The 16,859-nt window shown below is 47.6% G+C and overlaps 1 protein-coding gene across 12 annotated transcripts in view; it reads right to left on the bottom strand.

Annotated features, from left to right (window-relative positions):
- Positions 1-5,241: 5,241 nt before the first annotated feature.
- The window catches only part of CCDC30 (coiled-coil domain containing 30), a 39,109-nt gene continuing 27,491 nt past the window's right edge, over positions 5,242-16,859 (bottom strand). For 10 of the 12 annotated variants that reach the window (XM_030016540.2, XM_041124465.1, XM_030016541.1 and 7 more), the window contains 12 exons: positions 15,704-15,861; positions 14,411-14,657; positions 12,599-12,772; positions 12,075-12,284; positions 11,246-11,403; positions 10,556-10,703; positions 9,840-9,961; positions 8,594-8,735; positions 7,880-8,016; positions 7,468-7,582; positions 6,495-6,562; positions 5,242-5,786 (listed from right to left, as the gene is read on the bottom strand). In XM_030016540.2, coding sequence (XP_029872400.1) covers positions 5,573-5,786; positions 6,495-6,562; positions 7,468-7,582; positions 7,880-8,016; positions 8,594-8,735; positions 9,840-9,961; positions 10,556-10,703; positions 11,246-11,403; positions 12,075-12,284; positions 12,599-12,772; positions 14,411-14,657; positions 15,704-15,861 — 1,893 coding nt within the window. In that variant the 3' untranslated portion in view covers positions 5,242-5,572. The remainder of the gene's footprint in view (positions 5,787-6,494; positions 6,563-7,467; positions 7,583-7,879; positions 8,017-8,593; positions 8,736-9,839; positions 9,962-10,555; positions 10,704-11,245; positions 11,404-12,074; positions 12,285-12,598; positions 12,773-14,410; positions 14,658-15,703; positions 15,862-16,859) is intronic. The other 2 variants (XM_030016539.2, XM_030016543.2) reach the window with 2 other exon arrangements.

Genomic DNA, 16,859 nt, shown 5'->3' with positions numbered 1-16,859 from the left:
ATATTGCAAAAAAAGTGCTTCCAAGGTTGTCATGGACAACTTGGAAATGCTGTCAAATCAGGAGCACTAGGGACTTGCTTATATTCAAAGAAAAAGCCTTAAAATAAAAAGCCGTGTCAAGCCCCTGGAGGGAAGGTCCACCCCAACCCTTGGAGAACAAAAAGGAACAAGAGAACAGTTGGACCAGGACAAGAAGAAGAAGAAAAAGAACAGCAATTCAGGCTCCACCGTGCAAAAGAGACAAAAAAAACCTGATAAAGAGGACCCCTTATACTAGAAAAGGAAATATATTCTAAAAGGGATGGTTTTCATTCATGACTGCTCAGAAGAACGTACCAAATACGAGCTGGATTTGTTTGAAGTGTCCCCAACACAGACCAGCCTTGAAAAAGCCAGGTTACTGAGGTGCCTCCACTTTCCACTATTGCAGAGGCTGCACCTCTGGATTTTTCACAGCTGGGAATGGGGAAGGTTACATAGATCTGAACACCCTGCCATACCTTTACAAGACTGTAAAATCTGACGGGTCCAACCTCTGAGACGGTGAAGCCGTGGGTCTTGCGATTTATCCACTGATAAGCTTTTGTTGAATGGTGCAGAAATAAAAATCAAGCTAATGTGCACCAAAGACAGATTTGTGTGATGACCTTCCCGGCAGCAGGATCTTGCAAGCTGGTTATTACCTCTGTCTCACGTGTGTGTGAAGATGGCGGTGGTGCCTGGAGTGCATGTGGGGCACATCGAGGCATTACAGCCAATGCTAAATACCCCGTGGACCAGGTGTGCATAAAAGTATTCAGCACACTGCCTGGCAGTCCAAATTTGGCAGGAAAATTTGTTTCTGGGATAGCTACCCAAACTTGTTATTGTGTTTGTAGATAATGACACTTTTAGCATCACTTACACTAAGAACACTTCCAACTTTGAACATTATGATATAAAGTTTGTGTCCCTCAGTGTGCAAGATGATCATATGCTACTGAAACTGATGCAGCCTGATTTTGAGAATGGCTGCTGTGCGAGAGAACACATGCAGCTCATTCAGACAATGGACAGCCGTGTGAAGGACCATTCCCTGCTGCTTGAAGAGTTCACCTGTGGCTGTTAATTGTCTCCCTGTAATCTTTCTTCAGGCAGAGAATGTACTCATCACTGTTCTCCCATTAAAAGAGGAGACATAAGAGCAGAAGCATGCTTTGCAGGGACCGTGATCACCACCGTTAATATGATAGTGTAGGGTGCATTTAAAAAATGTGATAGAAATAAACTGGCTCTTCAACTATATGTGAGGATGGACACCGAACACCTCTCAGTTTCCTTCAGCAGACCCCCTACACCAAGGAAGCATTTATTTGCATTTACCTGAGCGGCTGGCTCCTTAGGGCCTGTGTTTCTCCAAGACTAGCAAAATGGCTTGTGATTATGCATTCACATAACCAGTCTGGAGAGCACTGGCTAGTTATTTTCCCCGCAGATCAGAACGGCACAGAGTTTTTTTGACAGGTGTGGTCAAAAAACTGTATGAGTGTGCTTTTTTGTGATCCCCAGACCCCTGGGTGTGCCTTTCAGTGCCCCCCAGTGCAATCTGCATGCACCCCACGAGTGCTCAGATGCTTCGCCTTCCCCTGCCAGCACTCAGAAAGCCTCGGCTGCCCTCCGAGGGCACTGCCGTGCCATTCATTCCCCTCTGGGAGCACTCAGAGCTCCTCTAATCCCCACAGCATCCATTCATGTCTCCTCTACGACCCTGGCTGCAAGCTTTGAGCCTCCTCTTTCCCCTTAGTCCATGGGCACATCCCCTTCAGTCCTATCCACAGCATTCAGGTGCCCTCCCTTCCCCTCCAGGCACGCTTAGATCTCCTCCTCAATTCCCATCCCCGGGTGCTCAGATGCCTTCCATCCACCTTGCTGGGCACTGCCCTCCCTTCCTCTCCCTTCCTGCACACCCACATCTCCTCACCTCCCCTCCAAGCTGCTCAGCTCCCACTTTGGGCAAGACTGGGCTGAGCTGCATATGCACGGTCACTCCGAGGGATGCTGGGGACAGACAGCACCGTGCATGCAGGTTGTTTTTGTGCAAGGATGAGCCAGCACACAGGATCGTTAACTGCCCGTCCTTCCCAAAGCCCTGCCAATGAATATCCTGCCAGGCATGTGTCGGTGATTCCAACTGGGAGCAGGCCCCCAGCATCTCTTAATTGGTATCTCCAAGAGGAATACAGCGCTGCCAGGATGTCCTTGTGCTTTTCTTTGAGGTCTCAGTGCTCCATCACACAAAGCTAAAGGAGAAACCAAAAGCTGTTCAGTTGGAGGTAGAGAGGGCAAGGCAGAGACCTCCTGCCCACCTCCTGCAGGGCCTGGTCCTGGAGGCTTTCTGTGGTCTCCAAGACACCCCATGCCCCACGGGGCCGAGACCTGGCAGCAGACAGGTAAGGCCCTCCAGGCAAGGTGTCTGGGTGTGGATGCCCTGGCAGAGGGCATGATAGGCTTTCAGCAGACTCACATCACCTTGCAGCACAACGACCCTTCAACCAACCCTCCTCCCCCACCACCAGCTCCCCATTCAGCAGCAAACAGCCTGCCCTTGGGGCACCCTGTCCCCACGCAAACTGCTGCCCCTGTCAAGGGGGAGATGGAGGCAAACCCCAGCTGTGACTCAAGGGGAAAGCACAAGTTTGAAGGTGTCTTCTTACCAGACTGTGACCTGGTCTCATAGCCAAGCTTGGTCCCCACCAGAACTGGCTTGTCCAGGTGGAACATGGGTCTCTGGAGCTTGAAACTCGCCTTGTTCCCATTACAGAAGTACTTGTCCCTGATGTACACAGTGACTGGCTGCAAATATGAGCGAGAAAAAAACCAGAAGTTGGAGTTTTTCCAATGAGAGAACAGTGTGAAGATTTGTCTGGGCGTGCTAAGGCTTAACTGTCGGCCTGTCCACCCCTGTGGTCCTCAGGGACTACATAGGGCATGTTGGAAAGCTTTGGAGAAGAGCCTTGCCCTCCAGATTGCTCCCTTCTCTCTCCTCTTCCCAGGGCATGCAAGGTGAAGGACAAGCAGGACACAGCACCTGGAACATGAGAAGGTCCAGGGAGGGACAACCCCTGGGAAAAGCCCTGAACACTGCCCCAGGGTCTCTGACTGGTCATTACACCCTGCCAGCAAGGCTAGGGAAGACTCCAAAGAAGAAAGCCCATGCTCTTCTTCATCTTCAGCTTTGCTTTTCCTCTCCATTCACGCAGAAGTTGCTCTCCAGCAAAGCTGTCCACTGCAGTATTCTGCTGGGGCGTTTTTTCTGCTTTCTAAGCTGGGGGAGGAATAAAGGGCAGGGAGAGGGGTCAGGACACATCAGAGTCTGAGGGAGGACAAGGAAAGCAGCCTCACCTTGTTCACCAGCAGCTCACGGTGACAGCACTCCAACACGCTATCCCAGATGTCTGTGATCTCTGGGGAAGAAGGACGGTCCATGCTCGCGGTCAGTAAGCTCCCCACCTCGCCAAGCCAGCAGATGCAGGCATCATCCTACACCACCACCTCCCCCCTGAAATCACCCGTGCAGGAATTGGCCTGCAGAGCTGAGTTTTAACCATGTCCCCATGAGAAGAATTCCCTGACGGGGACAGAGGTCTGCTTGAAATAGAGACGTGAGAAGGCTTTGCACAAGGATGTCCTCCTATCCACAACTGGAAGGCATCTCCGAATGCACAGTGGTCTGTCTTGAGCATGGGACCTTCTGGCAGCACTTACCCTTTGTGAAAGCCACCAGGTGTGGGGACAGCACATGGAGGAAGGCAGAGGAGAACCACTCCACGGTTGCAGCTTCTCCTGGCCGACCTCATTCACTCCTCCTCCATGCCTGGGCTCATCCCTGACTCACAGGGAAGTGCAGGTTGGGGTGCTGTGGGGACATAAGGTGTCCTGGTGAGGTGGGGTGTCCCACTGCAACCACAGCTCATGTCAGAGGGGCTGCAGGGACCACCTCCAGCCCCTCAGGCACCCTGCCAGGCTTCACCCTACAAGGGGAAGGGGGCATTTTGGGGGGCTTCCCCCATCCATCCACTGCCCTCTTCACAGGGAGACCCAAAGAGTCACGGACAACCACCATTGAACGTCACCTGAGCAGACACAAACGCGGTGCCAGAGAAACAAGATTAGAAGACTTGAAGGTTGAAAAAAGTCAAGTTGAAAATAAAAAAAAAAAAACTCTCGAAGATAATTTAAGTTTCAGGAGTCCTTGCTCAAAAGTTGCACAAGCAGAGAACCTCTAGATGAAGAGGACCACATGCCTTGGGAAAAGATTGCTCAAAATTGTTTTGAGATGGGTATGAAAAGTAGCCTGAGTGGAGAGCAAGAAGACAAATTCCAACCAAATATCTTTAACACTGGATCTCAGCACAGATACAAAACAGCATGGCAGATTGGAAAACAGTTTTTCTTGGAACTGCAGTTGGAGCCAAGTAGGCTTTGTATAAACCTTACCTGATGTGTGCTCAGATCCTCTTCATTCTCCTGAGAGATTCTCTGCTCCCTCACTTGCTCTCTTCCTGTTGGGGACCGCTCTTATCCCCACTGTGGCCCCCTGTGCCAGTTCAGATCCTCTCTGTCCCCCTCCAGGCACACTTGGATGGCCTCCAGGCTGATTCATTATTTTTCAGGACTTCTCCCATTCCTCCTCCAAGCACTCAGATTTCCTCAGTTCCCCCTCATGCAAACTGTGATTCCTCCCATGTCCTCCTGAGTATGCACAGATCTTCCATTCCCACTCACGTGCGTTCAGATCCCTTCTCTTCACCACAGCTCACACTCTGATCCTTTCTGATTCCCTCTTTGCATACACAGATTCCCCTCTACACCCCTGTTCTGCATGATCTGATGCCTTCCACTCCCATCCAAGCATCCTCCTAGACCCTCCATCACTGTCCATGAGCATTCACAAGATCTACCCTCTTTCCTTCTCTGGATGTTCAGATCCCCTCCTTTCTCCTGCTCCTATTCCATTTCCCTCGTCCCCTCCATCTCCATCTGCCTTCTGGTCCCTTTACCCATCATCCTCGCTCCCAGACCCCCTCCTTTTCTCCCCATCTTCCTTCTCTACATGTTCTCATCCCCTCCCCTCAGTACTCAGATACCCTCCGTTCCCCTCCACAGACTTGCATGAAGCAAAATGGAAGAACATGCAAAAAGGGGAACAACCGGCATCTGAGCACAGATCGAGAGGAATAGAGAAAAAGTGGGCACACGGTGGAAGGGAACACTTCTCCGAGTTTTATTTACAAAGCTTGTAGTTTTGGACTGGACAAGGAATTGGGGTTCAGGGGAAGATATGCTTCACCCCACCCCTCTTCCATTTTACTGAGTTCATCTACAAATTCCAGCCTCCAGGTGCATCTGGGATCACACACACACACACACATTTACAGTTGGGTAAGTTGAAAAAAAGCTGTTGAATAATTTAGTTTAGAAATGACCAGGTCAGTCCATTTGGCAATTCTCCCCCTGCAGTCCTTGTCATCCCACAGCAACAGGAGCCCAAACCCTGTAGTCCAGCTAATATTTTACAAACATCTCCCCCCATTTAGAAGTTCTCAGAGCTGATGCTCTGACTCTCCTCCTGCAACTGGGAGGCTGTGGTGTCTCCAGGTGAAGCTACATTTAAGTACCCGATCTCAGAAGGTTGAGAGGGGGATAAGCAAAAGGATGAGTCTTGGCTTTCAGCTTCTCCTTCAGGCTTCGTGTCTTGCGTGGCCTTCAGGGTGCTGAGAGAGTCTGGTGGTTCTCGTGATGGGAAGCTGAAAACAGATTTCCTCTCTTAAGTTATTCTGCAAACTCTATCTGACCCTCCACCACCTGCACAGCCCCAATGCTCCTCCCAACATCTCTGTGAGGCAGCGCAGGACAATGGTCAATGCCTTTTGCTGGGACTAAGGCTCCAATGCTCTTCCTCCAGCCAAGCAGCTGATGGCCCTCATCTACCCCAGAACCTACTCAGACTGTCACACTCCATAGCACCCAAAGCCTGTAACCAAGTCCGCTGTGCTGGGTCTCCAGCAAGCAGAGACCAGAGTTGCAGAGTCTCTCTGCCTTCCCCTTGCCTGTTTTGGCACAGATCGTGGTGCTCCTGGCTATACCAGTGGAGAAATAGCTCAAGCTCCCTCCTGCCCCATAGCCTGGGATGTGGGTCATACAGCTCTGGGCAGCAGTGGTCCTCTAAGCCTCATAACCTCTTTTGTAAAGACACTCCTCCAAAACCACTGGACACCAAGCCAATTTGTAAATCCCAGTGTTCCCTGACATATTTTGATAATTTTACTTCTCCACCCCATTAGTTTCAGAGTCTTTTTAATACCATTTTCCCTATAATTTGACCAAAAAAACCCCAACCCCCCAAAAAAGACCCTTGGAGGTGAAAGCACAGGGTGGAGCAGCCAAAACGCTCAACTTCTCCCTCACCACATGCACAGAGGCATTCCCTGCCTCCTCCTTTTACCCCACAGTACCTGGTACGGGGAGATGGCAACACCTTACTCTGTAGTTGGCGTTCAGAGAAGTTAACACTCTTCGAGTCCTGAAAGGAGGAACAGAGACTTTCAAAGGAGGAGGTGCATGTCAGACCCTGAATTTCAACATACAGTCTTGGTCTTCAAAGTGCCCCCAGCTCCACTGACAGTTCTCCCCATGAACTCCAGCCCCACAGAAGTACTAATCATAGATTTGTCCTTTGGGTCTGAATTTAAACTAAACAAAAAACAAACAACAACAACAAAAAAAAACCAACAAAAAAACCCCAAACCAAAAACCCTAACTAGCCCAGGTAAAACAAACAGAAAGAGATAAAACACAGTGGAACACACAAACAGCTCTTTCTGCCAGGCCCCAAACAGCACTTTCATCCTTAACAGCTCATTTCCAACCAAAATGGGTTCCCTCCAAATTTCAAAATGTACCAATAAACTTCCAAATCCACCTGTTTTCTTTGAAGAGTTGTTGAAACACAATCTTTTACTTTCCTGGATTTTTTTCCATTTCTCCCCACAAAGTTCATCCTTAACTTGGTCAATCCAAAACTGAATTTTTAGGTAAGGCATGTCTTCATTCAGTTCAATTTAGTCTGGGTTATTTCTTCTAATTTTAAAGCTAACTTTAAAACTAAGGTCTTTTAACAACTCTAAATCTGCAAAAGAGCCAAAGTGAAATTTCTGTCCTTGTGAAAAAGGCTCTCATCATGCAGCAGCTCGGCGGTGAAGTGATATGGCCAGTGCATTAAGCTTTCACCTGCCCACAAAGTCCCTCCTCACTGACAAAGCCATTGCAATCTACTTTGTGTTTGGTGTCCCCTTCCATCCCAACCAAAGGATCGATTCAGCTCTTCTCCAGCACCCTCAGCTGCAGGTACAAACACCAACCCGCACTCACAGAAGACATCAGCTCCTGCAACCCATCTGCTGATACCAAGCCCTCTCAGAGTCTCACCTCCATGTTGGGAGCATGGATGCTCCTCGGCGCGCGTTGTGAGGTGGGCACGTGACCGGAGAGCTGGAGTTTGCTCTCGTGCAGCCGCACATTCTCCTCATCCAGGATCTTCACTCTGAGCACGTCACACATACAAGGCACAAGTTATTTTCCTTCCAGCACGCTACATTTTCAAAGGGGCATTTTCTTTTTCAAACTCAGACCCTTTGGCCTCCACAGCCTTCAGCTGTATGCCAAGGGCTTTGCTGGGGAAAGGGGCTGATTACATCCCACAGCAATTAAAAGCCACAGCACTAGTGACTGGGGCGTAGTTCAGGCTTTCCTCTGGATTTCTTAAGAGAAACAGGCATAAAACCAGAGAAGCACTGGGAAGAGGCAGGGTCCCAGTGTATGACCATCATTATGTGCCCACCTGCTCTGCAGGGTGGCAATTGTAGACCGGTTGTTCCAAGGGGTCTCCTCTTGGTCAGTTATCTTCTGGAGGAGCCGTCTTCTTTCCTGGAGTAATTTCTCATTCTCAGCTGTGATCTGTGCAATCAGCACCTTCCCCTGAGCAGTGTTGCAGAAGGAAATAAGAACCAGCAATTACGCTTCACTCTTCTCTGTCCTCTGTAAACCTTAGAGAGCTTTACCAAAGCGGTCACCATCAAGCATTAACTCCTAGAAGTGATATGCTATTTCATGTAACATACCCCAAAAAGAGGCTTTTGAGTCACTTCCCAGCAGTAATATTTCTGAGGCAAACGAAGATGGAGCTTAGGTAGTTTCTGAAGGGGATTTGAGGACACGGGTTCGCCCGAGGGCAAACTTAAGCCAGGAATCTCCTTTTGGCTTTTTGTTCCTACAAGGACAGGCTGAAGCCCCTTGGCACTGCCAGCTGTTTCCCAGGGCAGTGTCAGTCCTGCGCACAGAGCAGGAGCAGCACATCAGGCAGAGCTCTCCGTGCTCTGACTGCCTGGCTGTTTAACAGTGCAATCCCACTGCATGCAAACCAGCTGTTCCTAAACCTCATTTCCTCTTTTCCGAAACTGCATTTCTATTTGGAAGAAGGAACACTCCTGCAGACACACTGTAGCCTACTCCCCTGCCTTCCCTTGCGGGAGAAACCCTTGGTGTCTTCTCTCACCTTTTCCACTTGGAGCTTTGACTCGCTGAGCTCATTTTCAAGCTGCTTAATTCTGCTGTCCCTTTGTTTCACCTCATGGATAAAGGTCTCCTTGGCTCTGCGGATCTTGTCTTTGTGGCGGAGCTGCATTTCGTTATATTTCCTTAGGAGGCAGAGAGACAAGCATCAGGCTATGAAATGCTTTTGTGTTCTGGGTCAAGAGCAAGGCAGAAGGTGTCCTGTATTTATTCAGGCTCTTCAAAGCCTGAACTGGGGGCCTCAGCCACCTACCCAACTCCTTTTGGCTGTGCAGCTAAAGGCAGAATGAGTACACTGACTTTCTGGACAATGTCTTTTCACTGATCAGTTTGGGTTTTTTTTTGTTGCAAAGGTTATATTGTTAAGTGTCAACCAAATGGAAATTGATTGAGGGAAAAGGACCCAAAGCATCCCCAAAACTGACTCCCATCTTTACAAATCCTTGTGCTCGTCCCTCTCAGCTCTTTATACCAAACAGGATTATAATATCACCAAAATTGGAAGTAACAGGGAGAGGGTAAGTTGTTTATTTGGGTGGGAATGTGGGTGGTTAAGGACAAGTACTTGTGTATGGGGGGGAAAAGGCTGAAAAAAAGAATTCTAAACAGCAAGGGTCAGGCAAACAGGTTGCAGAAAGAGCTACTTCAGTGGGAGCTTCTTAGAGCTTCGACACTGGGGTTAAATATTTGTCTCTACTGAGACATGTGATTGTTGCTCTTCCCTCAAACTTGTCCCATTTAGGCAGCGTTCTTGTTTATTTTTATCCAGTTGGGTGAGAAGGGAAAATAACGTCAAAAAAAAGAGAAATCTCTACTGTATAACAGATTATTTGCCTACGTTTGCTCAAAACTCATGACAAAAAGGCTACTATGCTTCAAAAATTAGATCAAAAGTGCTCTGGGGAGAAACGAGCAGCTCCATGGAGCATCTCTGCCAATGCCAGACCCTAAACAGCAGCACCTTCAGCCCTCTCTAGGCACCCCCTCATTTTCGGCGCTGCCTTCAGCTGCTGAAGAGAACATGACAGCAGACATGCAATACATAACATAATTGAATGCAGGGGTGTCAGGTTAAGGCAGATCTCTCAGTGCTAAATGCCTTGAACAGGAGAGACAAGAAAGGCTACAGAACAGTCAAATCCAGTGTCGCTGCCAAGCATGTAAAGGGCAATTCTTGGGTAGGTTTTTTTTGTGTCTGCACATCCCCTGCCTGCTGCTGCAGTCGTTACCTGACATACAGATCCTTCTGGTTCAGGAGACGGACTCCTTCCTCATACAGGGCTTTGTTTTCCTCCTTCAGCAATGAAAGCTGCTCTGAAAGCTTCTGGTTCTCCTTCTGACACTGGAGCTGCTGGAAAACATCTAATTTTTATTTGCGTGTGTGTCCTCAGCTGTAGGGGCCCCTCTGCCTCCTTTCAGTCTGGTCTCCAAAGCTTCTCTGTCATAAATCCTAGTGGTTCCCACTAGAGATAATATCCATCCATTCTGCCCCCCAAGGCCACTGCCTCCTCCCCTTAAAGAAGGGGGAGTGTGGATTTCTGTGCTGCTGGGGGGGGGCTGTAGGCTTCAACAGGGCAGAGAGGTAATGCTCCCAGGCAGCAGACTCTGCCAAAATTTTCCTGCAAAAATCTCCATGCTCTGCAAGAAAAGGGGAAGGGAAAGGGGAAGAAGCCATCAAGTCCTCCTTCTGTGCCCTCAGAGCTGCATCCCCAGGAAACCTACGTGAATAGGATGGTGATTTTCCTCCAGCTTCTGTTTAAATCAGTGGGATCTGCAAGGGCTCAGCACCTGGCTGGATTTGACACTATTTCAGCAGTTCCCAGGTACAGATTTCACACTGGGATGGTCCCATTTCCCTCTAGAGCTCAGTGGCCTGATCTGGAGTCAGCCACCAGCACAGCATCCCCTTGGGTGATGAGGAGGACCCATCCATGCTGCAGCTCACCTCGCTTGAATCAGTTTTCCTCTCATCTTCTAGGACATGCAGAGTCTTGGCCTGCAGCTCCACGTGCATCTTGGCCAGCGACGCCTCCGTCTCCCTCGAATGCCGGAGCTGCTGCCGCAGCTCCTCCACCTGCTGCTCCAGGAGCTTCCTAAAAGCATGTTGGTGTGACAGTGAGACACTCAGGTGGAGGCCAGCCCTTGATGTACCACCGTGAATTCAAGGCTGGCTGTGATCTAAAAAGAACATCACACTGCTCTGCACCTGCCCTGGGCAACACTGAGGGTAGAAAGAAATCAGTATATCCTGGCTGTCCCCATGTCCCAGTGGCACATGAAAGGGTATATGGCATATCTGGGATCATCAATCCCAGCTGCACAAGAAAGGGGACTGCTGGCATCTAGAGGGTAAACCAAATCACTGGGCTGGCAGGGGGGGCCACGCACCTTCTGAGGCAGCTGAAGTGTCCAAAAATCTTTTAAATCATAAAGAGGGGATCCTGTGAAGCTCTGCCAGGGACACTGGCAGGTCAAAAGGAGAGAGAAAATGTAAAACCAGTGGTGCAGTGACTCCTTGAGCCCACCTAGGGCCAGCCACTGAGCTGCAGGAGGTGGCTGCAGGCTGGCACAGCAGCATTTGCTGGCACACACCTCCCCTCTGCACACAGCACAGGCCTTATCCAGCTCTGGGTACCTTTTCAGCTGCTCCTCGTGAAGTTCTTGCTGCACACGAGCTTCATTTTCTCGGGCTTCCTTCAATTCCTCCTCCAGGAGTTTCTTGTCTGAAACACGGGCCTCTGCCAGCAAAAGCTGGTGTTGTGAATCTTTTAGCTTTTGCTGGAGTTTTGAAATCTTGGATTAAAATTGGACACAGATTAAACTTTCTGAATTTACAGGCCAGTATCCGAATCCAAGTGATTCAGATCCCTTTGATCGCTCAGTATCTGAATCATGGGAATGAAAGATTTGCTTGCTTCTACTCAAAAGTACTTCTGCATGTCTTTGTGTCAAAGTCCTTTAAAAGCAAAACCTTTCTAACAGCTACCAGATTTTGGATCAGACACTATCTCATAAATTAGCAACAATCCTTTTTGCACCTAATTTGATCCTGCACACTTCAAAACCAAATTCAATGATTAGTGCAGAAATAAGGCAGAATCAATGCCATGGAAAACACAAGCTTTTGCAATTTACCAGGTAGCAAACAGCAGCAAATCTCCTCAACAAGAACATGACCTGAGCTCCCTGCGCCTGCCAGCCCTACTACCAGTATTTTCAGAGATATTGAGCTTTAGAGACAGGAGTTGAACTGTCAGATTTGACTTCTATTATCTTGATTATGCTCCCACTAATAACAGACATTTTTCCTAAAATATTTAGCCAAGTGATCTCAAAATGGACTAGAAAAATGGACTTCAGGGAACCAATTCATGAGCTGCTAGTGGTTCTTTTTTCTGAACGACAGTTGCACAGAACTGCTAAAATCCTATGTCCTGTTAATTTAGCTCACGCTGATGAGTTACCTTTTTTTGTGCTTCGCATACTTTGGATTTCTCCTGTGCAAGTTTCTCTTGCAGACTGCTCTGCAGTTTATCAGCCGGGGAGCACTTCAAGAGCTCTTGTTCAAGTTCTTTGACCTTCTGCTGGCTTTTTTCCCACTGTGCTGAGAGAGAGGAGCATGTTTCAGTTGTGTCCGAGAGTTTTGCCCGGGCTTGCTTCAGCTCAGCTTTGACCTGAGTTTCAAAAGAAGAAATCAAGTTTGCATGTCAACATATATCACCTGAAATGTCTTGATTAGGAAAAGGGCAACAGGATTACCAGAGAGTGAACAAGAATAAAAGAGAAATGCAGGGAGCGAGTACAGTACGTTTTATTTGGAGGCAGTGCAATTTCCATGGAGCTGAGGAAGAGCACACTTGAGACCCCAGGAACTGTACAGTCAAACATAAATGAGGCTCAGTCTGTTGAAATCAGCACCTCAGACCTCCCATAGCTTGTAAAATGAAGTGATGCTCTCTTCAAGCAGTGCTCCCTGCTCTGTTCCTACCTTGGTGCATTCCTGTTGGAGCAAGAGATTTTGCTTTTGTAAGTCGACGTTCTTCTCCCTTTCGTATCTCAGCTCCCTCTCGGCTGAGCTGCACAAGTTCTGAACTCGACGCAAGTCCTGCCGTAGTTGCTGCATTTTTTCCTCCTGCTGCTGGAATCTCTCGTCAGGCAGACTCTGTAGGAACAGCAAAATGACAAAGGTTACATGGAAATTAACTTCAAGGAAAGATAAAGACTAGTAATTAAGAAGGGTAGAAGTATGCCACTAGGATTTAAGGGCATTTAAGTAGCAAGATGGGTGGTAAAGCCAGGCAGCATTTCTTCTGCCCCCACACTACATCCTGCTCCCTACCCTGTCCATCCCCTCAGAGAAGCCAATACAACTCTTGAGGTTGAGGGAGAAGATGCAATAACTTGGATGAGGGAACAAATCCCTCTTAAAATTAACCTGTCAAACAAAAGCAAAGCCATCCAGGTTTTTCTTAACTGTTGTGCCAGAGTCTCACTAAGGCAACTAAGCAGGAGCGGCACATCCAGCTGCAACTCCCAGAGGCAGCAGAAACAAGGGAAGTCCTGGCAGCAGTAAAGGAATGGACACACTGGCACAATGCAACAGCAGCCTGGACACCATGAGGTGATCACCAACGGTCTATGATGGCTTTCAGAAGATAATTGAGCTCTTTGGTTCACCCACTTTCTTGCAAGTGCCCTGTACACAGACTAAAAGCTCTTCCCATGTTTGGTGTACCAAAACGCTTCTTCCCAGCATCACTTTCAGCCACCTGCATTCCTGCTTTTCATCTTCATCCTCTGTTCTTGGGACCAGATGAAATCCACTGAACATCAAGCTTCCCTTCTCAGATAAATTCCCAAGCTGGGAAGTCTTGATCCAGCACTGTAGGCAATGTCATTTGTCCTCAAGATCAGTTAGGTTTCATGGGTTTTTTTCCCCCCACCTGCTTCAACTGGGATCCTTTTCAGCATCCCCTCTACACCTTGTATCTTGCTTTGGTCTGCTCTAACTGTACAGATTTGCTGCTTCTTGGTATCAGCATGACTCTGATCCTCTCCTTTCCACGCCCCCTCCTGCCTACAGGTCACCCTGTCCTCTCTTCTCTTCTAAACTCTTGCATATAATCCTTGCTCCCCATCCTTTCTTCCCCTTTTGGCAGGGCTAGCTGCTCTTCCCTTTCTTTTTTTTTAGATCACACAGTACAAAAGGTGAACAAATTGCATTTAAAACACAGCTAAACATAGTGACAAATAGGGGTCTTGCCTGCCAGCTGGTAAAACAATTAGAGAGAGTAACTGAGCCATGGGCACAGGGCTGCAGCAAAACCCAGCTGCTTGTGAACTGCCACTGCAGGGCAGCAGTTATGGGATGAGTTCAAGCACTGGAGCATAAAAGCAGAAAATCCCAAGGAGGAGCAGGGAAGATGAACAGCTTCTGCCTACACCAAGAGCAAGACCGCTGTGGGAATAGCAAGCCAGCTCTGTCACTCACACTCCAAAAAGGTGTTGAGAAAGAGCTCCAAAAAGGTTTAAAACATCATTTAAGGACTGTATGACTTATTTCTTTCACGTGTACTAAGGGGGCCATTCAGTTTATCCAAGTTCCCGCTACGTCCAAAAACACAACAGAAGGAAGTGATGACATTCCTAATTTCCAAATATTTTCCACAAGGAAATCAGTCAGCCTCATCTCCCTGCTGTGTGCTAACACTACAGGACTGGCTTCCAGTCCACTTTAATTAGGTTTTGCCACTAAATTAGTGAAAAGAAAGCACGGTGCAGATGGCAAAGCTGCCCATACCTGTTTAACGCTCCCATCTAAACTGCCTGCAGAGCTCTGCAACACGAGAAACCTGTTATCTCTATGCGCCATGCCTTGATTCATCCTCAAAGCCTCTTCAAGCGTGTTGTCACCCTGCTGCCGGGTAGTCAGGGTATCTTGTTTTAACTGGGCAATTTCTTCCAGTAACAACCGTTTCTCTTCATTGCTCTCTTTTAGCTGCTTTTCTAGCTCCTCCCTCTTCTTGTTGCTTTCTAGTAATTCAGAACTTGAAGGAGAAATAGTAAAGGAGAGAGATAACTATACACATCCAAGGAAAACTACCCTCTGAAGGGGAAAAACTTGGAATACAAGAGTCCAATGAAACACTCAAGGCAACGCCCAAGTGTCTCGGAAGGCTCCAAAGGGGATTTAATCCTGGGTCTAGCAGTTCCGGGCAAGGGTCACTCTCCCCTGGACACTGACCCACAAAAAAAACATGTGTCCAAAGGGTCAACTCTCAGTCATTCATGAGTAGGTTAACTGCTGGCTAAGGAAATATTCGTATGGGGCCACATGAGCAGGTCTGCACTCACAAGCAGCACGGAAGCACTCGCATAACACCTCGCTGTACAGAAGTATGGGCTCAGGTCTCCCAATCAAGCTGTCTCACTTATCTCAATCCAAACTGTATGTCCTCATAAGCCAACCTACCTGTCTTATCCTGGTTTTACTTTATCTCAGTACCTAGTTATCCAGGTAATCAAACTGACTGTAACTATACTGGATTTAATCCAAGCTTTTAGTTACTAATGAGAGCCTGAGCATGGATGCTCCAACTCCAAATTTGTATTGCTCTACTGAAGAAGGGGAGTCAGGGGACCTGTAAGAGCTTTATTTACAACCCTGATGCCTACTGACACCTGCCCTCCAAGGACAACTGAAATCCACAGCAGGATGTATATCAGCTGCTGGCAGCAGTTAGCCCCAAGGAGCCCAAGACCATGATGGGATCTTTTTGGGACCATGTTAGTCCAAATACTACCTCACCCCAAGAGAAAAAGCCTCATCCTAAGGACAGCTCTCATTTATGCCATTCAGAAACTAGAGTAGCTGCAGGAAAAAAGAGGTTTACTCCTGACTGATCATGATGCCACTAAGGGAAATGCTTATTCACCAAAATCTCTACAGAGAGATGATTACTCAAAAAGGAAGACACAAAGCTGCTGTGCCCATTTTTGCCAGAAGCAGCACTACGGGCATCTTTAAAAGACTAAAAAAATTAGTCAGCAGAGGTAAGGGGCAGAAAGTAGCACAGGCCTCGTTAAGGTTTACCAGAGCAGTTCTTGTTCATCCCTCAAGTTTTTGATCTGTTCTTCCAAAAATACTACTTTAGCCATCTGTTCTTCACACATCTTTTCATCAGTACATAGATCTTCATGTTTCTGCTCGAGTTTGTTAATCTGTTCTCTTTCTTGTAGGAGTTCAGAGACCTGTAAGGTCAGAAAACACCACGACTTTGATTTTCTTTGGTCTCATGGAAACCTTTTGAGCAGTATAAGGCAATCTGGGGAATTCAAGACATGGCTTGTGATTCTGTAGCTAAATTATTGTAGTTCTTCACCCTTGAAGATACAGATGCAAGTTCTTTTTTCTGCATGGGAAGTAGCTGCATGTGAACTATCATCAAATCACATTTCTTTATTTGATTTCATCCTTCTGTTGCCCATCTATAGTTCTCAGGGCTTTATATCATGTGCCATATCTCTTTACAAAACTAGCAACTCGTGGGAAAACAGGATGAGCACAAGGTGCACATTCAGCTGTCTCACGCAGAGAGCATCCTCCATCCAAGTCAACCCAAAATAACTTTCTACGGATAGCTGCTCTCCATGTCCAATGTTACCTCATGCCTCAACACCAGGCAATGGCAGACCCAAAACCTGAGACACGGAGAGAAGATGCCAAGAAAATAAAAGGGGCAAGAAAGGAAGGCACAAGGAGTGCATAAGGACACAGGAACTCCCAGACTGGATTAGAACCAGAATCTACCGAGACTAATATCTCCTGCTAAGCAGTGGTAAATCCAAATCCTTCAAAGAAAAATGCTTATCTACACCAAGATAAATTTACTTACATTTGAGCAACATACACAGCTTCTGTCTGCATCAGACACCAGAACGGGGATTTCTTTACATTTCTCACTCCTGTATCTAACAAAGCATTATCTTTTTGTAGCTTCTCATGGGATACATTAATAAGAGCCCTGCTTGCTGATGTTCTTTGGAGACTCGGGAAGTATTACAATGGCTCGTAAACTCCAATTTTGAGTCAGGCAACCCCAGTGTGAAAACCACAGCAGTTAGCAGACATAATATACTCCTAACTACAAGCTCAGAAAAAGCTTTCTCCTCTCAAATGTCCAAAAACCTCTTAAAAAACAAGAAGAGAGTTCCAAACAAATGCGAAGAGCTCTTTGCATAGCATCAGT

This window comes from Aquila chrysaetos, chromosome 6 (genome assembly GCF_900496995.4).
Source record: "Aquila chrysaetos chrysaetos chromosome 6, bAquChr1.4, whole genome shotgun sequence".
Taxonomy (NCBI): Eukaryota; Metazoa; Chordata; class Aves; order Accipitriformes; family Accipitridae; genus Aquila; species Aquila chrysaetos.
Note: the sequence above shows the minus strand (reverse complement) of the source record. Positions and strands in the feature narration are given on the sequence as shown.